At 51.5% G+C, this 24,795-nt stretch overlaps 1 protein-coding gene across 2 annotated transcripts; it reads right to left on the bottom strand.

Annotated features, from left to right (window-relative positions):
- Positions 1-813: 813 nt before the first annotated feature.
- On the bottom strand, positions 814-24,795 carry SRP68 (signal recognition particle 68). 2 transcript variants are annotated; one of them, XR_001346360.2, is made up of 17 exons: positions 24,621-24,795; positions 23,359-23,425; positions 20,908-21,021; positions 19,026-19,221; positions 18,123-18,205; positions 17,604-17,713; positions 17,260-17,342; positions 16,244-16,384; positions 10,390-10,488; positions 8,269-8,333; positions 6,800-6,956; positions 5,903-5,997; positions 4,670-4,799; positions 3,182-3,257; positions 2,715-2,767; positions 1,391-2,289; positions 814-1,265 (listed from the first exon to the last, which is right to left on the bottom strand). XR_001346360.2 is itself a non-coding variant. In XM_006107171.3 (16 exons), exons 1-16 carry the CDS (start codon positions 24,778-24,780, stop codon positions 2,062-2,064), a joined length of 1,857 nt encoding a protein of 618 aa, XP_006107233.1. In that variant the 5' UTR covers positions 24,781-24,795; the 3' UTR covers positions 814-2,061. The 2 variants fall into 2 exon arrangements, 1 of the variants encoding a protein (XP_006107233.1); XM_006107171.3 differs by having other exon boundaries at positions 814-2,289.

Here is a 24,795-nt window from a genome sequence, read left to right as displayed (position 1 = left end):
CCTGATCCGGAGACAGAAGACCCTTACAGGACCCAACTGCTGCCGAACCACAGCCCATCCTGGGGGGAAACGTGCACCCCAACAGCAGGAAAGACGCCCTGGGAACGAAGAGGCGCCACACCCGCTCCTCACACCTGGACCTCCCCGCGTCGCCTGCTCCCTGGGAAGGCGGACCCTGGGCGCTGCTTTCGCTCTGGAACCCTGTCCCCATGGGGCTGAAGCCGCGTCCTGGGCCTGCGGGTGGGATGGGCCCTGCTTCTGGCACCCCGTCCCCCAACACACAGCCTGTCTAGCGTCCAGGGAGCCTACACGAAGGGCGGAAGGCCCTGCCAGCTGTCCTCTTACGCAAATACGTCCTTGTAATACCAAACATGTCCTGTCCCAGCGCCGCTGGCTGACCACACCGTGCTGGTCAGAGCAGCCAGCAGGGAGGCCAGGAGGCAGGGACTTCCTAGTGTGGCCACGAGACAGAAGACGCGCAGGAGCTGCGACCAGGGCGACGGGCCGGCACTCTGCAATGGAGGCCCTGGAAACCCTGAGCAAGACAAAGGGACGCCTCTGCAGGTGAGGACTGCAGGTGAGGACGGCAGCTTCTCCAGCCCCGTCCCGCCCCCAGTGCTGCGGACGCTCCTGGCTGCTCCTGGCGGCGGAGCACAGCCTGTGGCGGTGACCAGTCAGCCCAAGGCGGCGAGGGGGATGCGGACCCTGGACCCCAGCCCACTGGGAGCTGGAGGGTGAGGAAGGGGTGAAAGCCCCCGACTTCCCTCCGCCCCATGAGCCCCGAGTTGGGGACCAAAAACCAAGACCACAACCTACGCTCACTGTTTATATTTCAGGAGGGAGGATCCCCCAAATGGTGTGGCAGAGACCATGAAACTTTCAATTACAAAAAAAAAAAGTTCTCTTTGACCCAAAGCAAATCCTGGGGGAGGAGAGGTCACGTGTGAGCACCTCGAGTCTGCAGTTCTGACGAGCAGCCGGGCGTCTTCCCACCACAATCTGGCTTCTGCAATTCCCTGGGAGGGAGGCCCGTCGTGCCCACGGTGGGAGTCCATCTTGTAAGAACTCGCTCAGATCCTGAAGCGATCAACCTCCTCTTCAAGCTGCTCTAGTCGGCGCCAAGTCCGAACCACACTCAGCCAACGTTCCCCGTTCCCCGTGGGATGTTCCCATTTCCAAGGGATTCAGAGGTTCAGGTACATCTCAGGTTTAAATCACCTAACATCCCTTCTTCCTCACATTGCCTTTGTGACTTATTAGTGATGCTATAATAGAAATAAAGAATGACGAAGGGCAACATAAGGGGCAACGGGAGAAACTGGTTACACTATGTGGCAGCTACAGACGACAGCCTGGGAACCGCAGACACTGTCTGACACGCTTATCTCACCTCGGACACACCCCCCGCCCGGGAGTCAGGGTCCACCTGACACGTCCCACGGAGAGGCTGGGCCTGGGCTGAGTGGGGCACGTGAAAAAACGGGCACAGTCTCCAACATCTTTGCCTTTTAATATAAGATTTGTTTTCATCATTTCTGACTGTAACACATTTCTTCTAAAAATAGAGCTCTTTGCTTGTTCTGAAACGTAACTTCCAGGTGGAGGTGAGGGGATGAGGCCACCGTGACTCTGGGGAGACGCTGCCAAGCATGCGTCACGGACACACTTTTCAAGGGGTTCTGGGTGCTCACGGCGAGGAGCTCGTTTCTAACCCACGGCATTGAAGGGCGGGAGAGAACCCCCGAACCCCTTCCGTGCCTGGTGTGAACTCCCCCCGAACACATACCGACCGGAGGAAATCAACCACCGCGCACACGGGACCAGCGGGCAGTGCCCCCCCAGGAGCCGGACAGAGGGACCCCGCACGCCCCAGAAGACCACAGGGTGCCCTTCCCGCACGTGGTTAAGGATTAAGTCACAGACACACAAGACACAGGGACGCAGGGCTGAGGGCTCCACCCCCACCCTGGGCCAGTGCGGCCCTGCATCTACCACCATGGAACTCGCTGGGTTTCTCACAAGACAGACTGGGTCGGATCTCCCTGCCCCCAAGGAGCCTGGTTAGCTCCTGAATCCAAAGATGCCCTTGATGTAGCCAGTGAGGCCGCTCTTGGTCTTCTGCTCCAACTTGTCCTCCAGGGGCGGGAAGGCCACGTGGTTGAGGGCCAGGTCGAAGAACAGAGGCTTGCACGGGATGGGCTGGAAGCCGGGGGGGAAGTGCACGAGGTTGGCCTGCTTGGTGACGAGGGAAGGGTCCAGGCAGAATGTCTCAAACCGTTCAACCAGAGGCTGGAAGGCAAGTCAAAGGGAGGGATCGGGGTGAACCACAGACCAGCAGGGGGACTCAATGTGTGGAGCACCCAGTTCAGGGCCTATCGGTGCGACCTCACTTGGTCCCCACTCACCTCCTGTGCCCCCATTTAAATAGCCGAGGTTAGAGAGGGGCAGGCTGGGACTGGGGTGCATATGGGCCTGCCAGACGCCCAAGTCGGGACTCCCAGCAGGGGTGCTCCTCGCACCAGTCCCTAAGCTTAGGTGGGACCATCGAGATGACACCTGACAAGCCGTGTACAGGCAGCTTCCAGGTTTCCGAGTAAAAGGGAGGGAGCAGGTATGTCCTTAGGATGAGGGGTCCCCTCTACCAATGAGCGCACATCCCTAGTGAGTCAGGAGCCCGCCTTTCACTCCTCGAGAGCCGCCCCGCCCAGGCTCACCGTATTGTCCTTGACTTGGGAGGCAGTCTCTGTTTGCTGGGAGTCACTTGCATCTGAAAGGTCACAGGGATTCAGTAAGGACGGGGACGTAGCAAACTCAGTCACAAGCGACACCTATCACACGTGTGGGCTCCCATCCCAAGAGCAGAGGAGGCCACCCTGTGGGCGAGTCAGCCCTCTCCCTCCTGGGCCCAAACTCTGCTGAGAAGCCGTGCAGAGCAGACGGGAAAGCCCAAACCGGTGCCGCTGGCCCGGGAAGCCCGCACACTGTACGAGACACGACTAGGCAGAAGGGACAGTACGACAGTCCCTCTAGCTTCTTCCACATAATTGGATGCCTTACTGCACAGAGGTGGTGGCGGGGAAAATAAGAATCTTACAGATTAACCAAGACAACCCCTTCAATCCTCACAGAGCAGTGGGGGCGGAGAGGAGCCGCGGGAGGGGCTGTGGGGGAGGAGGCTCACCCAGGATGGCCGCCGCCTGCAGAGAGCACTTCTCCGACCTCACCTGCGTGATGAGGTCCTGCACATCGGGCAGGTCCTGCAACGAACCAGAAACCGCACAGTCATGAGCCGGCGGCCGGAGAAGCACCAAACCACCTGAGCTGGCGATGCCGCTGGTCTCTCAGGGGACTTTAGACTTGTGAGCACTTCTCCCCTTGAGAAACACTAGCCTGGTTCTAACAGGGAACGCTAAGCCATGGATCAGGTAATGATGCCAGGGACTAATGGGACTAATGATGTATTAATAAATGTATTTATTATACACTATAAACGCACCTGCCGTTTTATAGGTAGGACTAAAGCAGACAGGGGCCAAGTAATGTGCCAGCCACACCCCCAGGGGCTGGAAGCTGGGACCCACCCTGGGCGTCTGGCTGGAGCACAAGGCCCTTCTCTTGCCTGGGTCTCCCACTTGGCAGTATTCACAGTGACGCTATACGAGGATCCCACTGAATCCCTCTCGCCTCTATTCCCGGACACTCCCCACCCCACGGGCACGTGAGGGAGGATGGGCGTTTGTAAAACGTTTCTTCTCTCCTGGGAGGAGCCTTCGTACTGGTCTGCCTCCCATCTGGACGACAGCGCACTGTGACGCTGGTCACACTGGTCACCCCTCCTCCGCCCGCACCGTCTTCGCCTTCCCAGCTGCTGCCTTTGCTCCAGGACCCCCGCCCCGCTCTGTCTTCACAGAAGGGCTCCCACATGCAGGTCTTGGGGAGGTGACCAAGGCACAAGCTCTCTGAAGGCAGAGACCAGGTTGATGCTGCAGCCCCACGCCGAGGGCTGTGCTGAGCAAACAGCCGGAGTCTGTGAGTACCAGCGCGTTTATTATAAACCTTCGCTCACTTTTCTAAACAGTCTCTGCTCATAAAATACACACGGATTCCTCGGACCGGCCGGTGCTTCAGGAATCTCTGCATCACCACAGAGTCATGAGCTTAAACAGCCAGCTCTCTTCACATCCGTAAAATAAACCACACCACCCGGCACGCTAGGCCAGTGCACTCGCTTGGACGCGCACCCGATCGTCTGCGGGTCGTGCTGAGATGCCGATTTCCACGCAGAGGCCGGGGGCCTGAGCGCACTCCCAGCGCACGGCCAGGCACACGGTGTGGGGAAAGGCACCTGTCCTCAACTTGGCTGTGTGTGAAAATCACTTTAAAAACCCAAGGCTCATCCCAGATCCCACCCGTTAGAATCAGAATCTCTGGGGGTGCGACCCAGACGTCCACTCTTTCCCCAGAGGCAGTAAATCAAGATCAATCCTGTAGTGTGGGGGCCGGAGAGGGATGTGACTCCAGACATCCGACCGCCACGCGCAGCTGTCTCAGGTTTACTTCATCCAGAGGAATGGCTTCCCTTCTTCGGACCTGGTCCTCCTCAGGCCCGCAGCTCCCATGGCTGACCAGGCAGGCCCACCCCAAGGACAGGCAGCCCCTAGAGACTCACCTTCAGGCTGCTCCTGAAGGCCCCAGCATCGGAACTCACTTCATCTGCATATTTCAGGACTCGGTCATACAGGACGAGGGCTTCGCTCCACTTCTTCACCAGCACGTAGGACTGAGCGATGAAGAAACACCTGCGGGGAGGGAAAGGCACAGGCTGCTGGAGCACAGCTTCCCACGGGCAACGCTTTCCTTGAGTTTAGGCTGAACTTAAACTTTTAAAATTGATTTTAGGGAGAGAGAAAGGAAGGGGGGAGAGGAAGGGGATAGAGGAATGGGGGAGGGGAGAGGGGAGGGGGAGGAGGGGGAGGGGGAGGGGGCAGGGGGAGGGGAGGGGGAGGGACAGGAAGAGGGAGCGGGAGAGGGAGAGGGGGAGGGACAGGGAGGAAGATAGAAACACTGATTTGCCGTTGCATTTATTTATACATTCACTGGTGGTTGATTCTTGTATGTGCCGACAGGAGATCAAACCCACAACCGTGGCCATTCAGGACGAGGCTCTAACCAACGGAGCTGCCCGGCAGGGCTACATGTTCAATTTGGAAACAGGTCTCTTCACCTCAGGATCACTGCCTGGAGACCCCACGTTCTCTGTCCAGGCCTGCGGGGCTGACTGCCCCTTCCCCGCCCAGGGAGGCCAGGGAAGGCCCAATGTAACCCCAGCCGGCACCGCACACCTCGGGTCACATCGCTCATCTCTGCTCACCTGTTTCAGAAACCAAGTCCCAAATCCCCTTCCTCATGGGAACCCGTCTACCGGGACCAGAGCCTGAGGCTGCCGGCCCGACAGGACGAAGGGTCCCCGGGGCCAGGAGGGGCACCCTGGGGAGTCAGAGTGCGGGGGTGTGAGGGCCAGAAAAAGAAGGGCTCCAGGTGGCCATTTTGTTCAGACCCCCTCTTGCTACACAGCCCGCATCCAAGTTCAAATAACACAAGTCGTTTAGAAAAGCGAGAAGCCCGCCTTCCCTCAGCTTCAGCTCAGGCTCCCCCTGGTTCTGCTAACTGACCCTTTTCCGGCACCGTCCCTTTTCCACGGGAGGAGGGGGAGGGGGGAGGGGACGGTTAGTGTGTGTGCTCTCTGGCTGCCCCAAATCACCCAAGAGCAAACAAGGACCCTGGGAACCGCCAGCCACACCTGAGACTTCGCTTGAACATGCTGGGCTGCTGGCCTCTGATCACGGGCAGGTTACCCACAGCCAGCGCCCCATCTCCCGGGCAGAGGCCCGCCCGTCCGTACCTGTAGGCCTTGTACACCAGGGTCCGGAGGCCTATCTCTTTCTGGAAGGCTCTGTCGTCCTCTAAGCCCGGGAGCTGGAGCAGCTCCACCAGATTCTGCACGAGACGCACAAAGAAAGCTCATGAGGAGGTGGCTGCGGACCAATAGACCGGCGAGGTGAAACGAAAGCCTGGGCTTCAATCCAGGGGGAGTCCGAGTCCAGTGACCTGGCAGCAGCCACACCTGTCACCTCCATCGTCTCTGACACCGAGGGCCACCTGCCCTTTCCGACCCAGTGCAGACCGACCCCGAGAGCCTTCTCAGAGCAGCTCGGCCAGAGGGGACGGCTCCGCCCTGCACCTTCCTTCCAGAGCGGCCGCTCGTCTGGCGTCCACACGGACGCCTGTGTGTGTGAATGTCTCATGTTGCTCCCTGAGAAGCTCCCAGGGGCCGCGGCGGTGTGGCCTTGGTCTCAGGACGCGCCACAGCACGTGGGCGAGGACCACACGCAGGCAAAGTGCTCGGTGACCCCTTGGGCTCCCGGTCTTTGCACATCAACACGTCTGAGTACCAGGGCACAGCCCTGGCCGGTGGCTCTGCTGGTTGGAGCATTTGTCCCCAACACCAAAAGGCGGCGGGTTCAATTCCCGGTTGGGGCACAAGCGGGAGGCGGCTGATAGATGTTTCTCTCTCTCTACACCCCCTTCCTCTCTCGAAAATCATTTTTTAAAAATAGTAAATAAATAAATAAATACTGAGGGCACAGTCACTGAAGTGGTACAACAAGACCTCTCTCTCCTGTCTTTTACCAAGACCCTCACAGCTGCTGGTTGTCACCACCATTTCACTATGTAAAGCGAAGGCACTTGGTGTCCAGCACATGCCCAGGCCAGGCCCGTGCCCCGTCCTCCAGGTCACCTGCAGAATGATGTCGTAGAGCCGGATCAGGTCCTGGGGCCGGGCCGAGCGCTTGCTGTCATCCTCCGGCTGCGGCTGCAGCAGGGCCCTCTGCAGCCCTTTCGCCATGTTCTCGTTGCGCTTGATGGCCGTGGACAGCTTGATGTAAGTCAGGTAGCTGGAATGCAGCACATGTCAGCTCAGGTTACGCCCAGGACGCTGACGTTCTGAGAAGAACCTCAGGTCGGGGGGCCTGGGGGAAGCGTGGGGGGAGGGCCTGTCCTCAAGCCCTCAGTGCTGGCTGCCGCTCAGGGGCAAACAGGCAGGGGCCAGTCTGAGACCACTTGACGGAATTTATTTTAGTCTCAGGTACAGTCTCCGTTTCTTCCTTTAAGGAGCGCAGAACTACTAGTCCCAGAGGCATCCTCACGAAGACCACGGAGAGCAAGCCCGTTCCTGGACCAGGACTGGCTCACGCCTGGCCCACACTCACACTACAGCAAGCATGTCCAACGAGGCATGCGGCCCGCCGGCTGCGGGGGTGACGTGCTTGCACTACAGGGAGGCATGTTTCCATGACGGCTTCCCTCAGAGCGTGAGGGACGTCGCTCCGGATGGCTGTGCAGGTGGCATGTCCCGGAGGCTGTGCCTGGGGCCTGCTCACTTTAATGAACCACCCGGTGAGGCCCTTTAGTATCTGGGTTAACAGGGAGCCATTTAGAACCTGGTAAGAAGTGTTCAGGCCTCGAGGTTCCCATCCTCCTCCGGCAGAAGCCGGGAGGCATCCTGGGAGAGGACACCGAGGCCTGGGCCGGGCACAGGCACAGCTACGTCAGGGACTCCGTAATGAAGCGGGGACCACAGGCCTGTCAGTCTGAGTGCTGACTGGCCTCCTAGCCTCCTTCACCCACTCGGCTTCCGGAACAAGAGCAGCCAGGGATGTTCTGGGGATCCGACCTGCCCAAGACAAAACCCTACAAGACTGGAGCCGGGTCCACGGTTCCAATCTATTCCTGGAAGAACAGAGCCGGAACGCCTGCCTACAGAGAAGCCCAAAGCTGACAAGCCCCGTGCAGCACGCAGAGCTGCCACCAGACAACCACACGCTTCACAGGAGGGGCGAATCAGACATTTAAACTCTAACAAGACAGAAGAGGTCAAAACCAAGAGGGAAAACAAGCAACTTAGAAGAACCTGACTTTGCAGGGAGCAGAAAACCTAAAAACATGATTATTAATAACCCACGAGAGACAGAGGAGACTTCCTGATCACAAAATTAGAATGAGAGACTGACTTTTAAAATCAACACTCAGAGAACACAATCAGCCCTTAGAAATGGGTGAGGAGGGAAACAACAAAGCCACACAGGAGTCGGAGGGGAGGGAAGTATCCTCACTCCCTGGGTGAGGAGGGAAACAACACACACAGATCACACTGCTCTCGTTCCAATGATGCATTCACAGCGCTTGCAAGCAAACGTCACAGCTCACCTGTGCAGGTACTGAAGGTTAGAGACCTTCCCCGACTCCCCGTCCAGGCTGAAATCTCGCTGTTTCTGCAGAAAGTGAAAGAGGCACAGATCACACAGCTGGCCTTCCCCCGGGCTCTGGCACCTCATTCCATGTGTGGCCCCAGCGCCCTGGAAGGCTCCTCAAACAGCAGCTCTACTGGCCATGTGCTCGGCCACAGGGTCACTCAGTGGCCACTGGCACCTGGAAACGGGACTTGAGTGAGAGGAGAGAATTCAGAGTAAAGCCAGCAAGACTTCCTCTCCTGAGCCAGACCCCGGCACTAACGCAGGGCAGACAGCCCACATCCACGGCTCCAGTTAGGGTCTGGGCCTTCGACCCGAGTTGGACCCCTTGTGTTGTCAGCGCCTGCCTTGTGTGCTTGGCTGAATAATAACCCCAAAGGTGTCCACATCCAAACTCCAGAACCTGCGAAGCGGTTCTCTCACATGGCGGGAGAGGCATGAAGAGGTGGTGAAGTTAAGAGATTTTTGATTAGCCTAGAATATCGGGGCTCCAATGCAATCCAGGCTCCTTATAAGCGGGAGGCAGGGGAGTTGGTGATACAGTGAGACGGAGGCAGAGGGCAGAGGTCAGAGAGAGCTTTGAAGATGGAGGAAGGGACCATGAGCCGAGGAATGCAGGTGGCTTCTAGAAGCCAGAACATGCATTCTCAAGAAAACTAGAAGTGAGTTCTCCCCTAGGATCCTCCGAGCTTCCAAAAGGAACCCATTTAGACTTCCAGCGTCCAGAACTGTTAAGATAACAAATCTGTGTGGTGAAAGCCGCCGAGTGTAAGTTAATGCTACAGTAGCAATGGGGCACGAATGCACCTTGGTGTCACCATATTCCTATCTGGGAGGTGTCCCTCGACTGCTGTGAATTCCAGGTGAAGATGGAGGCTGGGGCTCTGTATGTACCTGTTCAGTGCATGAAGGGAAGGGCAAAAGCAGCTTCATGGGAAAGGGAGACAGGTGGCCACAGCCTAACACATATTTATTGAACATTTTATACCCAACGTACTGTGACATATGCTGAAGAAAATATATTGTTGCTTTTATGATGCTTACAATCTTGAGGAAAATAAAACGAAAAGGTAAATATAAAACAACACACCAAATGTTAAATGGCAATTCTTGATTAACTATCGAACATTTAGATACGTAGAAAATGAAGAGGTCTTTGTGGGCGAGGAGGGTGTAGCAGGCTTCTCAGAGGTGGTGAGCTGTGATCTGGCCGTTGCAAACAGGCGTGTGTGGAGTGTGAGAAGGGAGCGGAAGGATGAGCAGGTGGAGGAGGGGAAGGCGTGCACGAGGTGGGAGAGGCATGTGAAGGTGACGGTGAGCAGACAGCGGAGGCAGAGGGCTCCGAGGGAAGCAGCACAGTTCAGGACTGGAAAGAGGCTGGGACCAGCGGCGGGGAAGGCTCTACACCGGCTCAGGGAGTCGGCACTGTGCCTGCGAGGCCACGGTCTCTAAAGTGCGGTGCACACAACCTGACGAGTCCGGACTAAGGAGAAAACTAGATCTTCTTTTTCTAATTAAAAAATTTTTTAATGCATTTTATATATTACAAATCAGCTGACTAATAAGGTATGTAATTTACAAATAAACACATCAGCGGTAAATGCTCCATGTGACTCATGGGCGGCCACCAGCATAAACGTTTGGAGCCCCTGCTCTAGCCAGAGAGGAATCGCGGCACTGATTAGAAACAGGAGCGGCGGACCAGCGGCGAGAGAACTGCACAGGGAGAGGAAGCAGGGTGTTTGGAGACGGGAAGGAAGAGGCACCATGGTTGTGAGGTTTCCCAGACGCTGAATGAACCGCAGTGATTTTATTAAAAAAGGGCGCGCTGGAGAGGTCTCCCTGGAGAGATGAATTTGAGAGCAAAGGCCTAGCAGGTAATAGCGGAAACCATGAGGAGAAGCAGGAGAGAGGGAACTCCTCAGCCTGATGGAGCCCAGAGGCTTCTGTTGCTTGTCAGCCGAGCTCCCCCCAAAACAACAGTGGCTGAGAGTCAATGCACTCAGTCCCCCGGGACCCCACCTGGGCATGGGCCCCAGAGGAGGAGCAAGAGCCCGCCCTCAGCTGCTGGTCCTACCTGGTCCGGCTTCAGCTCTTCCCGAACGGCCTGGATGGCGTCCCGACACTCGCTGAGCATGGATTCAAACAGGCGCTCCTTGGTCTCTTCACTCTCAGCCTGAACAAAGGCAGAATGAGGCATTGACTCTCCTCTGAGTAAGCACAGTGTTCTGATGGGGTGGGGGGTGGGGGGTGGGGGGGTGTAACAGCGCTTCGATTCCCCCCATTACACAACCAATAAAAAGTGCCCCAACCAGAGAGCTTTCAGCTGTCACTATTCTGCACCACGTAAGCTCTTTCTGGGAGTCATCGTCACTCTTTTGTGGAAACAGGAATTCTATGTATAGAAAGTGCGCATACTGAGAAGCACCCGTCCAACCACCTGAAACTGTCCGTCAGGCAACAGATGCTTCAAACTGTTTCCGATCACAGAACCTCTGCACTTCCCTCCAACGCTCCCCCTCTGCTCAGCCTGCACCGGCCTCCCTGGGGGGCCTTACGGACCAGATCTGGGCGCTGCTCCTTCACACTGAAGCAGGCCAGAGGTTTCTTTCCCTTTTTCCTTCCAGAACAAACGGCCTTGAACCCCACTGGGTGCCAGCAGAATTACCCCTCCGAACGTAACCAACAGACGTGCTGACACTGGATTGCGTTTAGGTACGAGCAAGTGGGTAACTGTACTGAGCGACACCCATCAGACATGGTTTCTCTTGCACATCACACCGGTTCTCTTCAGCACCGAGGTGCTGCCCTCAGTCCACACGGCTCTGCTGAGAGCCTTTCTGGGCAGACAAGGTGGACAAGCCTGCTCTCCACGACAGTCTCTCACAGCACAGGGCGTCACCCACTGCTCGCCAGCTGGGGAAAGGGAAGGTGACTCATTAACTGAATGAATACCTGCCACACCACATTACTGTCTAAAGAATCCGACTGAGCGGGTGGGAACGGGCGAAAGAAAGGCAGAAAGAGGTGACTTGTGTTACTGGCAGACCCACTGTGACACGAAAACATCAACATTCCATTATCATGTTTGATTTCCACAGAAACTAACAGCCGACTGACCTCTGAGAAAGCCCAAAAGAAAAGCCGGTACTGCCCACTCCTGTAAGAGATGGTTGGGAGGGGTTTAGAGAAAAATCTTTTCTTCTCTTAAGAGCGCTTATGTTTTTCCTAGTTTTCAGTGAGTTACCCAACATAAATCAAACATACTTTCTATTTATAAGTCACTTGACTCCCCTGTTGTCCCCTGACTTGGGAACAACCGGGGACAGTCCTTCTATAAATCTACACAGGCCAGCACGGCCACCAGCCACTCGCTGGGACCTAGAGCAGCCTGTCCAATGGAGGGTCAGCCATGACGCAAACGCCCGTACGCCGTCCATACGGCAGGTGGTGGCCACAGGTGACTACTGAGCACCTGAAGTTCTCAGCAACTTAAACTGAGCCACGTGTTCCAGCGGCTGCGGTCTGCACAGTGGGGCTCTGGAGAAACACACTTCATACAAAGCACTCGCCAGCACCTCAGGTTACAGTCTCTTTGTAACTATTTAATCCAACTTGCTGGCCAGTTTTCTTTATATATATATATATATATATACACACACACACACACACACACTAGAGGCCCAATGCACAAAATTTGTGCAAGGGGCTCGGCCCTCGCAGCCCCAGCTTTGTCTGTAAGGTTGTCCGGACAGTCGTTCCACTGTTCGGCTGATTTGCATATTACGCTTTTATTATTATAGATATATTTTACTGATTTTTTACAGAGAGGAAGGGAGAGGGATAGAGAGTTAGAAACACCGATGAGAGAGAAACATCGATCAGCTGCCTCCTGCACACCCCCCACTGGGAATGTGCCCGCAACCAAGGTACATGCCCTTGACCAGAATCGAACCCGGGACCCTTCAGTCTGCAGGCCGATGCTCTATCCACTGAGCCAAACCAGTCAGGGCGCTGGCCAGTTTTCTAAGTAAAACTCCTGTGGAACGGGGCAGCCGTACAATCGTTTAATTGGAGTAAGATTTGTGAATAGACTTGGCAGCAACCACACCGAGCAGAGCCGCCTCCTCAGCAGCGGGGTGAGCTCCCGCTCTAGTCCGATACCAGGCAACCCAGCAATTACGCCACCAACACCCTTTTAAAGACGGGCAGGGTTCGCGGTTGGGACAATGGGTGTGTAAGTCAGAAAAGGGTCACCTTCGCTTTACCAGCTACACAGGCTCCGTCGCCCTCCTGAAGGGAGGGTCACAGAGAAAATGAAAACACCGCTGAGCTCTTCACTGCACGGGTCCCTCCACTCCCTGGGGCTGAGCAGAGCGAGGCGCCCCCTGGGACTGTTAGGAAGGGGGAGACCACAACGAAGGGGAGAGCCGATCTGAGGGGAGGACGCCGGTCAGCTGGGCACAGTGACCGGAGACCACTCCTCTCTGGGCGGGCAAATGTCTCCGAACAGGAGGCTTTCAGCATGTTTCATTTTTACACTTTTATTCTATGAACCTATCTTGGAGGCTAAGATCATCTGAGAGGACAAAGGAACAAGAAAGGCCTCTCTACACGGAGAGCGGGGTCCTCAGAACACACATGCAGACCTCCCAGGTCTGCGGCTGAACCAACAGGTGCTCCGAGCACGTGGCAACTCCCTGCCTAGGAACGAGGTGGGCCTGACCCAGAGCCACCGCAGGCCCAGGAGGGTTACTCACTAGCCCTGTGCGTATATTCCAGATCAACTTCAAGCGTCCCAGGACGTGGCTTGAGGTCCTCTCCTGGCTCACTGGTACAGAGCAAACCGGCTGCTGTGTGTCCTGAACTAGTGACACCCCCCCCCCCGCCCCCGCTATTAAAAACAGACCGTTTTCACTTGCCTACAAAAACTGCTGGAAGGTGGTGGTGTGACTAAGAGACAAACAAGGCAAGTCTGACCACATTCCCCACCACACCCACAGGAGAACCAGGGGACGGAACCACACCTCACCCAGCCCACTGAGGTCTAGAGAAAACCAGGGATATCTGGTAAAGGGGGATTTTAAAAGAGCAGAATAAATGGTCTCCTTTCCACTCAAACATTAAAATATTATCCGAGATGAAGAGCCCTTATCTCCAAGGTGTAAAATGTCCTCACTCGGTCTGGTTTAGCAGAAGCTGAATTATTATACAAATAATAACCACAGCTGAGAGTCATCTAACCTGCAGCTGTGAGACCTGCCCTCCCTCCCAAACAGCTGCCTCACAATCGGCCACAGGGACAAGTCCGAGGTGACCCATGTGACTGGAACCCAAGAGAGGTAAGTTATAAAGGGAGACGACATGAAAGACGTGAAGATTTAAAGCTTGGCTGAGACTCAGGATTTTGCAACTGGATTTTGGCAGCGGATTCACTCTCAGCTCCAGTCTTTTCAGTCCAATGTCTCGTCTCCCTGAATTATTTCTTCCTCCCATGCTTTTCAGTAAGCTGCTGTTTCAGTACTGAAGTCCTAAAAGCCTTGCCAAGCAAGCAGTGAACGGGGACCCCTGAATTCTGCATCCCAGCTCCTGAGGGTGGCAAACACCAGTGCGGGTAGGTCAGGAGACACCGAGATGAAGAGCCCTCATCTCCAAGGTGTGAAATGTCCTCACTTGGTCTAGTTTAGCCGAAGCTGAATTATTATACAAATAAGGCAAAGGCCTCCCCAACTACAGGTTTTTAGTCTCTAATTATGTGTAAAAAACAGGAGAAAGACAAGTTCTCCCATGTGGGAGACCTGCCTCCCCCACTAACCGGCCGCATGGAGATGCCTTTGCCAAGGAGCTGGGTTCACCCCCGGCCGTGTCTACTCGAGCCTCTCCCAGGCCCAGATGCTGCTGTGGGCGCTGAGTGACATACAGCAGTTACTCACCAAAGCCAAGGACACGGTCCTGTTCCCAGCCCCGTGACTCTAACAGGACATGTGGGAAAGGCCAAGGAACATGAGGGGAGCCAAAGGGCCTGATTGAAAGGCCAGGCTCCCCTCTCTCTGTGGTTGAAAGTGACAGCTCTGAGGCCCGTTTGCCATCTGTAAACGAGCGTTGCCCACCCTGTGGGGTTGAAAGACAACAGGCAGAAGCACTCAGCAGAGTGTCTGGGACATTAAGGAAGACAATCACCCTCCTCTGCTCCCCTGTGGGGTCTCTGGCCAGGTGACCACCAGGCATTTTTTTAAGTTTTATGAAATGATTGATAAGAACATGAAAAATCTTTACAAAATGTGGATAAACACAGGATATAAAATCAGATCTCAGTGTAATTCCAACAAGTAAAAAGTATACCTCATGAATACAAGGAAGACTTGTACGCTGGTTTCCTTTTTATTATAGTGAAATATCAATGAAAGTGAGTGGAATGTGAGACAGATCAATCTCTTTAAAACATCATTTATATTTTCTAAACCTTAAGCTGAATAATTTTTAAAACTTAATAAATGTTAGCTTTCCTTGTCCTTTATCTGATATATGTCTGTGGCTCGGTCCTAGGAGCCCCCATTGAATTTGCCCTGTGGGCCTCCCCCACCCCATTCGAGCCAGAACTCCTGCCTGGCTGTCACCGACGGCAGTTCTTTTCTTCCCGCATGTGTCACTTTAAAACAAAACCATTAACCCGATCACATAAGCTAAACGGCGGCTGCTCCCAGAGCCCTAGTCCAGAAGAGACACTGCCACACTCCAGTGCAAGGAAATGCTCTCAAAGTGTTTGTCAGTCTCCTAGTTTAAGGGGGAAAAACTTCCTAGCCCTGTTCTAGTCTTCTGTCCTTCAGCAAATAAAGGAAAACTCGAGAGGCAACATGTAACGCAGAGGCACAAAGAGATTCCACACTGAAAGCTGTCCTCAGTCCAAGTAGCTCTTTTGGAACAAGTCACTGGGAAGACCGGAGGCTTCAAACAGCCCATGGGAACAACTGACAAAGCGCCGACATGCAAGTCACTCGGGGTCCCGGCTGCGGGGAGTCTCAGGAAGGGAACACCAGGGCCTTGGGAGGAGGCGGACGTGCTGAGCGGCCTGGCTTTTCTTTCTAAAGATGCTCTTCGCTGCATATGGAGGAGGAGGTCCAAAAAGGGCCTAATCACTGTGCAAACCAAGAGCCCAGGTTCTCATCCCCTGAAACCCACTTGGTTGTTTACACCCACAAACAGGCCACAATTATGTCAGCCAGCAGCTCTGCATGAGTATTACACAGACCGCACACCAACAAGATATTCTGGTTTAGCGAGGCTCTCCTTAGAAAGCCCAGGAACAGGAGGCTGCCCTTCAGGCTGGAAGGCGAGGGGAGAGGTCAGAGAGAGGAAAGCGACAGTGAAGCCGCTGCTCCACCTGCTGGGCCCAAAGCCACCCCTACCTGCGGCCGGCCTCTCCACTGCTGCCAGGTGTATGCTGATGGCTGTCGCATCAGTGTCTTTGCCCTTTACACATAATATCTCCTCTATAAACTTAGCTTTTAAAGTAATTTTATTCAAGAGGGTGCATCTTAAGACCGTTATCAAATACCCAACAGCATTAAGGTAAGTTTTTGTAATAGATACAGAGGCAGAGAAGCATCGAACAGACTGTCAAACTACAGCGGAAAGGCTGGGGAGGGTTGGGGGTTGGGGGGTGAGGGTAAGAGATCAACCGAAGGACTTGTATGCATGCATATAAGCATAACCAATGGACGCAAGACACTGGGAGGGGGGTGAGGGCATGTGCCGGGGGGTAGGGGAGGCCAGGGTAAGGTCAATTGGGGAAAAAAAAGGAGACATATGTACTACTATTTGTAATACTTTAAACAATAATAAGAAGAAAGATAAGCTTTTGTTTTGTGACTTTAAACACACAAACACACACCGCTTCAGAAACGTGCAGGAGAGAGGAGGGTGCTCCCTACCTGAGCGATGGCCGCCTCGTTGTCAGCCAATCCCAGTAAAAAGATCCGCACTTTGTCGATCTTGACGGGGACCGTCCTCCCCCTCCATTCCACTTCGCTCATGGTGGCCGCCTGTTTGGCTCGAGTCTGAGTAATCAATGCCTAGAAAGTAGTATCAGAAAGTTAAAGCTTTAACTGATGGATATGAGTGACCAAGGGGAAATAAATAGAAATTAGTATGTGTCTCTTTCTATAGCCACCATATTATACCTTATAGACTACACACACATTTATATTTGAATTCCTCCTGGGATAATGTATCTTGGCGCACAGAAACTCAAATACTAAAAAGACATCATAGAAGGTTAAAAAGACCATCACTGAGTTCTGATAAGGGGGTAAAAAGAGGAAAGCATACCTGTCATACACAAGCAGAAATGTAAATTAGTAGAAACATAAAATATTTATCAATATGAATCAAAAGCTTCTAAAATATTTCATTACACTTTTAGAAATTTATCCTAAGGAAATAATTAAGAATACGTACAAAAACTGGGGACATAGATATTCATGGTAATACTGTTTAGCACTTAGTAACACTGAAGTGGTGAAATAAAACAGGCCTAAAGGAGTACCAGGTGGCCATCAAAAGATGATGTAGAAGGTATTTACTGAAGGGGAAAACCACATGTGACATATTGTAAAAGAATGTTACTAAACTGCACACTGAGACCCCATTTTTAAAACATACGCCTTTTTCCTACACATACAAAAGTCTGTGTGTGGCAACGCACGTGACCTTATTTCCCCCACCTTTTGTATTTCCTACTTTGTCTATGAGCCTATATTGCTTAGAAAATAAATGTAACAGGCAAAGAACTTGAATACTTAAAAATACTAAAAGTTTTTTGCTTAAAAAAGATAGAAATATGCATATACTAATAGCAATTATATTGGGTGATGGGATTATGGATTACTTTTTTTCTGGACTTTTTAAAACCAAAGACTTTTCACAAAAAACGTACACACTAGATTACCTCCAATTTTTCAGCCAGGAGCCCCTCGGTGCCCCCAGACCTGAGTCTCATCTGCATGAGTTCATTGATAGCTGACTGGTCCCCTGAGAACGAGAGGAAAACGGTTAGGGGACTGGTCTGTTCTCTCCAAAACCACGAGGTTCAACGCCCACAGGAAGGCGCGCTCCCTGCGCCAGTGCCTGCAGTGACTCCAGTCCTTGCCCGGAGCTCGTGGGGCACAGGAGACGCAGGGTGGAAGCCAAGCAAGGCACGGCCTCCTGCGATTCTGAGCTGAACTGACTGACAGTCCCACCTTTTCGGAGATGGACCACCCGCCCCCACCGGGGCTCGCCGCGGCCCCTCACCGATGTTGTAGGCACAGTAGCGGATGTTGGGCGAGATCTCCTCCACGCGCTGGTTGTACAGCACGGCCTGCTCCTCTGTGAAAGCGCTGGCGAGCTTCTCGTAGATAGTTCTGCGAGGGAAGAGCACCGGTCTCACAGCAGCCTGATTTTATTTTAAATATATTTTATTGATTTTTTACAGAGAGGAAGGGAGAAGGGGAGGGATAGAGAGTTAGAAACATCGATGAGAGAGAAACATCGATTCAGCTGCTTCCTGCACACTCCCTACTGGGGATGTGCCCGCAACCAAGGTACATGCCCTTGACTGGAATCGAACCTGGGACCCTTCAGTCCAGAGGCCGACGCTCTATCCATTGAGCCAAACCGGTCAGGGCGAGCAGCAGCCTTATTTTAACACAATGAGCTCACAAGCAACACGCTGGCTAAAAACAAAGCACAGCAATTTGAGGCCTTCTCCCAGCTACCAGCGGGGGACGACCTAGAGTGAAACTGGCCAGAGCCTTGGAGCGGAGGACTTACTTGCACTTGTTAAAAGCCTCGATGGCAGCTTTCCACTCCTGATGCTCAAACCGCAGCATCCCTGCGAGGTACGCCGTGTAAGCCTGGAGCGGCAGGGAAAGAGAAACTGCTTCAGCGCCCGAGCACCAGTGTAAGAGCTCGACCTCCTCTATGTCCTGCCAACTTGGGTTTCCAGAACACAGATGTTCAGGCTGACTTTAAAAGAGAACAACTTCTCACTAATCCAATGTGATACACAGGTAATTTGTTATGATTCATTTACTTCCCAGGAGAGAACTTCAAAATAAAGGAATTGGTTGTCTTCATTTTACTTAAAACCAGCTTCTGGGCTATAATGTAAGTATCAAAAGGTGAATGTAAACTTGCAATATCCATCTCTTTTAAATAAATGCATTTTTAAAAATTACTATTTTGTGAATGCTTCCAAATAGATGAAAAGTTTACATTTACATATCAAAAACAAACACGAGCTTTCTTTCAAAGTGAGGGCCAATTATTAAAAACCAAAGCTCAAAAACAAGAGATGCCGCCCTGGCTGGGTGGCTCGGGTGGTTGGGGCGTCATCTCATGCACCAAAGGCTGCAGGTGTGGGTCCCCGTCAGGGCACATACCCAGGTTGTGGTTTGATCCCCGGTCAGGATGTATATGGGAAGCAACCGATCACTTTCACATGTTTCTCTCTCTTCCACGCCCCCTCCCTTCCTCTCTCTCTAAAATCCATAAACATATCCTCAGGTGAGGACTAAAAAGAGATACCAACTTCACCTTGAAAAACCAAAACCAGTTTTTTTCCTCTCCTGACCATCCATGTGTAACCTAGGAACCCTGTTCTGTGCACCTGTGTTCTGTGGAGTCACGTCTCCCGTCTGCACAATAAAGCAAAGCTGAGGCTAAGACACTAACCTGAGCCTCCAACTTGGTCTTGGCATCCACGCGATTGCTCTCACACAAGCGCTCCAACTCCTCTGCATGCTTCACGGCTTTGCGGAGGCGAGACAACAAGTGGAACCGTTTTCGGGGTTCAGTGTTGGCTTCCTGTTTGAGCTGCATGGCATAGCTCCAGGCTCTTTCAGCATCCATCAGAACCAGCAGCAAGTATCTAAACCAGAGACAGGAGCACAGACTCAGGCATTCTCCGAGGCACCACCTGCGGCCTCGCAACCTCTCCCGCGCTCCCTGGCTCTCCTCCTGACTACTCTTCTCACAGCATCAACCATGACTTCAAAATCCGCATCTTGGACTGAGGGTCCCTGACTCAGGCTCCTCCTCGGGTTTCTTTTTTTTTTTCCTAAATATATTTTTATTGATTTCAGGGTGGAAGAGAGAGGGAGAGATAGAAACATCAATGATGAGAATCATTGATCGGCTGCCTCCTTCACGCCCCCTACTGGGGATGGAGCCCACAACCTGGGCACGTGTCCTTGACCGGAATCGAACCCGGGACCCTTCAGTCTGCAGGCCGACGCTCTATCCACTGAGCCAAACCAGCCAGGACCACCTCAGGTTTTTAACCAACACCAGATGTTGTTTTTTTTTAATATATTTTATTGATTTCTTACAGAGAGGAAGGGAGAGGGATAGAGAGTTAGAAACATCGATGAGAGAGAGAAACATTGATCAGCTGCCGCCTGCACACCTCTTACTGGGGATGTGCCCGCAACCAAGGTACATGCCCTTGACCCGAATCAAACCTGGGACCTTTCAGTCCACAGGCCGATGCTCTATCCACTGAGCCAAACCAGTTAGGGCAACACCAGATACTTCTTATTGAAAAGCCTGCTGCCACCTCAATGGCAAACCTAGACTGACCCCTCCCAAATTTCAGCAAATAGAGACTGTCCGAGCACACAGTCTGGCCTCATCTTTGAATCCACACCTCTCTTATCCCAACCCAGTTAGAAACCAGAGCATTAGGAGGCGATACATTGAGCCCGGTGGGTGTGGCTCAGTGGACTGACATCATCCCATTCACAGGAAACTTCTTTGTAAAGGGCCCAATATTTCAGACTCTGTAGACCATATGGTCTCTGTCACAATTACTCTGTTATGGTAGCACAAAGCAGCTGGGAACAATACTGAGCGAATGATGTGGCTGTGTTCCAATAAAACTTTATTTATAAGGACAGGTGGCAGGAGGACCAATCTGGCCCACAGGCTGCAGGCTGAGGAACTGACCTGAGGCCTCCAGTACCTGTGCCTGGCAGGTTACTCCTCAGCAGCATGACGCAGGGTGTACGCAGCACTGACACACGGGGCTCATCTGTAGTAACGTGTGTGCGGCCAGATTCCATCTAAGATCTACTGACTGAAGCAAGCACTTCAACACTAAGTTTGCATTCCAGAAACCTTTCCCAGCACCGGTCAGATTTTAATCACCGACTTTAACGTTACCATCCACCACAGTTTTTGAACAAGTTCTTGAACCTTATTACAACACAGCAATAGTAAAAACGCCCACTCCGCAGAGCTGCTAAAAAGTCACATGAGCCCTCGCGGGTTTGGCTCAGTGGAAGAGCGGTGGCCTGCGGACTGAAGGGTCCCAGGTTCGATTCCGGTCAAGGGCGCGTGCCCAGGTTGTGGGCTCGGTCCCTAGTAGGGGGCATGCAGGAGGCAGCCGATCAATGGTTCTCTCTCATCATTGATGTTTCTTTCTCTCCCTCTCCCTTCCTCTCTGAAATCAATAAAAAATATATTTTAAAAAATCACACGAGACAATGAAAGAGTCTGGCACAATGTCTGGCACATTGTGAAAAGTACTTAGCACCCAGCACTGCGTAGTCAGTACCTGTTATCAGTCAGAAGATCTTCAGTTACTTTTTTCCCTGTGAACTTGTGTCTGTTCCCCATCTTGAAGTTGAGTGTTTTCCGGAGACGCCTTTGTCTACGGGAACAGTAGCCCCTGTAAGAAACCACAAACAAGTCACTCAGACACCCTGACAGTACATTCAACAGTAGGTTCTATAATGAGGTAAGGCCACAGGTTGAACATGTTCTACTTATGGTTTCTATAGCCACCACACAGCGTCTTGCAAACATTCGATGAAGTAAAACAAGCAGGGCATTCTGACTGGCATCACAGAAGACAGAGAGACAGAGGACACAGTACCCATTCTCAAAGGACCCAGCCTCTAGTTGGGAGGGTCACGCAGATAAAATGGCAACCAAGAAAACACATGCAAGCCGGATGTAAAGGACACGGTCGTCATCCTCTCCTCGCTGACACTGCGCTGGAGTGGGCTGATGATGGGTTTTGAAAGAATGAGCAGGATGCCTGTCTCACTAATATAAACTCCTTTAGTGCAAAGATGATTTTATTTTCAAACTTCGAAGCACAGTGCCTAACATATAGATGCTCAGTAAAAGTATTTTGACTAAATTAGTGTAAAAATATATACAAAATTTTACCAACCCTTAATCAAATAATATAGCGCATAATTTACAATACAGAATAATATTTAAATGATACTATAGTATCTTAGTCCTGAAGCTACCAGGGTATAGCTTATTAAAAAAAATAATAGTCTGGCTGAATCTATAAACTAGATCTTCTCCCTCAATTCATAATTTTTGCTTTAATTATCACTTATCCTTTTACATAAAAATCAAATGGAACACTCATACTTTATGGGGAGAAATATAATTTGCTAAGAATTTTCTGGCAATTTGGATACATTTATCATGATCCTTAAAAATGTTCATACTCCCTGAACCAACAGTTCACTTCTATACTATTCTATACTCAAGAAGTAATCAATACAACGGGGTTTGAACAGATTCATGGCAACAAAAATTTTAAACCTAAAAAACTGGCAATTATATATGTAACCAATTCCAAGGAAAAGGCAAATAAATTATTGTATACATATACACTGGGTAATATTGCAACTTATAAGAATCATGTGTGTAGAACATTTTTATAGGCAAGGAGAAATACATACAATATAATATTCAGTCAAAAGGCAGGATACACATTTGTATATACAATATGAGCAAGCTTATGAAAAAGTGCATAGAAAAGGACTAGAAAACCAAATACACTATTTTGTGGGCACACATATACAAATGTATTTATGTATTTAAAGACATAAAAAATGACTGAAAGGTACACACTGATGTCAATTTTATGTTATGTATATTTTTACCACCAAAAAGCCAATTAAAATGCAATATTGGCCTGGCCAATATTGGCTCAGCGGTTGAGCATCGACCTATAATCAAGAGGTAACCAGTTTGATTCCCAGGCAGGGTCACATGCCTGGGTTGCGGCTTGATCCCCACTAGGGGGTGTGCAGGAGGCAGCCGATAGATGTTTCTCTCTCATCGATGTTTCTCTCTCTCCCTCTCCCTTCCCCTCTCTACAATAAATAAAAACATATTGTTTTAAAAAATGCAATACTGAATAAAATAACTAGAAAAAAAACACAAGTTGGAACAGAGCAGAAAGGTGACCACTGCAATACATGTGTGATGAGTTAATTATACTATCAACCCTACATTTGTTTTTGGAAATTTTCTTAATATCTAAAAACAAATCAAGTGATAAAAATCTGCTGTTTAACTCTTCAGTGGCTCCCGACACCTAGACGAACACCTGAAGGAGCTTAGCCTCCAGGGCCCTCCCCACTCTGTCCTGCCGCTCCCCACCTTGCTCCTCTGCCCCAGCCTGCTGCCCTGCACCATAAAGCTGATTCCTCAGAAGCTGAGATGAGTGTTTCTGTAGCACTTTTAACAATCAGGTAGCCAAAGCCTGTATCTACAATATAGAAACAGTTGGATATTTCTGCTTTCAAAGGACTGAACTGTATTACACATTAGGCATCTATTGTATTTTTTAGACTCATATTAAATGTTTTTCAACTTGCAGGCTGTTATAAAAAGTTTACCAATGAATCACAATGCCAGAAATTCCCCTTCTATGCTTAAAATACTGTAAAGCTTTGCATTTAACCAACACTACACAATATGACTAAGTTAAAAAAAATGATGACCATTAACTGCTTATTAATTTCAGCAGAAGCCTCCAATGTATCTGCACTATTGTGAGGCAAAATGGATAAAAAGATCGGCTCTTTTTATTCATAATAAAACTTTAAATTTGAAAATGAAGTATCTTTTGAGGATCCAATGTAAGTTCAGAGCTAGACTTTCTAGGTATACTTTCTGATATCACCAAGTAGGATATTAACAAGGGCAAGCTAAGCTGAAAATTCCACAATGACTTGCACACGATACTAACCTGTACCTCTGAAAATCTCCATGCCGCAAGCCGTGCTGCTGCTGGGATTCCTTAATAATCTGGAGAACTAGAGCCACGGTTAAGGAAAAGCTTACAATGGCAGGAACCCAAATAGATCAAAACATGTCCCCATTAGTCTGTATTTGTAGCAAACCACAGCAGATTACACATTTCTGAAATGCTTTAGCCAGTGAAACCATTTTCAATAGCTGTCTTGCCGGAGGACAGGGCTAAGGGCATAGAAAAGCGGATTGCCTTCACTATTTCTCCTTTCACACTGAAAAAGGCGGCCATTGCTAGCCATTACGGATTACTGAACCCCAACAGCGTCAGGAAGGCTGCTGGATTCTAAGTGCTGACTGTGAGTGGGCTGGTTCCCACTGATTTACACCTGGACCCAGTCATGTCCGCATTCCAGCAGGTTCGGGCCGGAAGTGACGTGTATCCCTCCCCATTGGCATCGCCTCCTCCACCTGCCAAACCGAACTTTCCTCACCAGCTGTGATGCTGCACGCGCCTCGGATTAGCACCTGCCAACCAAACCAGGCCCCCGTTTGCATAGAGAGACTGAAGTTTTTATTTTAAAAGAACAAGCCCTGGCCAAACTCTCCTTTTTAAGAATCGTAAAATAGTTTAAGGTCGTGTACCCAACTTTAGAAAAGTCCAATGTCCTTTATCTACAACTTTAGTTTTCTTTCCCCAGTTTCCTCAACGCTTCTCTATGGCTGTATTTTTTTTAAAAAATACTAAAAATTAAAAGGAATATTTTAATAACCAAAAAGGGACGAGGAGGTACCAGGTCCGGAGTAAAATCAAGGAGTCCTAAAACCCATCTGGAATCGCACCTCCAGTTCAAAAACTCCAACCCCCTGAAAACGTAATTATGTCCAGACGTCAAGCTCCTTGTGTTATTTCAGAGACTCCGCTACCTGCTTCGCGCTTGTTACTTCGTTTCAAAAAGCCACACGCTGGTGTCACCAGCACTCGGGTGCGATCACGCGCGATGCAGACTGGAAACCCACTCCTCCGGCGCGTCTGCACGTGACAGAAAACGCCCACCGACCTATTAAGAAAGCTTCGCCGCGACGACTCGCGTTCACAACAGGCCACACGCTTTCCCTCGGAGCATCAAGCTTTAAGCTTTGCCTTCGCACCCAGGACATCAAGCTGCGATTCCTACTCCCCATTCCCCGACCGCCCGCCCGCCCGCCGCCCGATCGACACGTAGTCATTCCCCGTCGGGCCCGATTACTCCGGGATACTCTCCAAGCTCAGGCTGTCCCCGAACTCCTTGTTGGCCTTCGATCCGGCCGAAGGGCGCTCGTTTTCCTTATTTTCTTCTCCTCCCGCACCGCGTCCACCGCCGCTACTGCCGCTGCCGCCGCCGCCGCCGCCACCGGGAACCTGTTTCTCAGCAGCCATCTTGCCCCAGTGCCG

The sequence above is a fragment of the Myotis lucifugus genome, unplaced genomic scaffold (genome assembly GCF_000147115.1).
Source record: "Myotis lucifugus unplaced genomic scaffold, Myoluc2.0 scaffold_1049, whole genome shotgun sequence".
In the NCBI taxonomy this organism is placed as follows: domain Eukaryota; kingdom Metazoa; phylum Chordata; class Mammalia; order Chiroptera; family Vespertilionidae; genus Myotis; species Myotis lucifugus.
This window is presented reverse-complemented; position numbering and strand designations above follow the sequence as displayed.

Bases quoted from the DNA above. Each gene is read 5' to 3' on its own strand.
- SRP68 (XM_006107171.3), bottom strand. From the start codon at position 24,780: ATGGCTGCTGAGAAACAGGTTCCCGGTGGCGGCGGCGGCGGCGGCAGC. The intron at 18,206-19,025 runs GTTAGTGTCTTA...CTGCCGCTCCAG, and splicing joins AGACCAAGTTGGAGGCTCAG to GCTTACACGGCGTACCTCGC. The intron at 8,334-10,389 runs GTAGGACCAGCA...CACTTTCTGCAG, and splicing joins AAGAGCTGAAGCCGGACCAG to AAACAGCGAGATTTCAGCCT.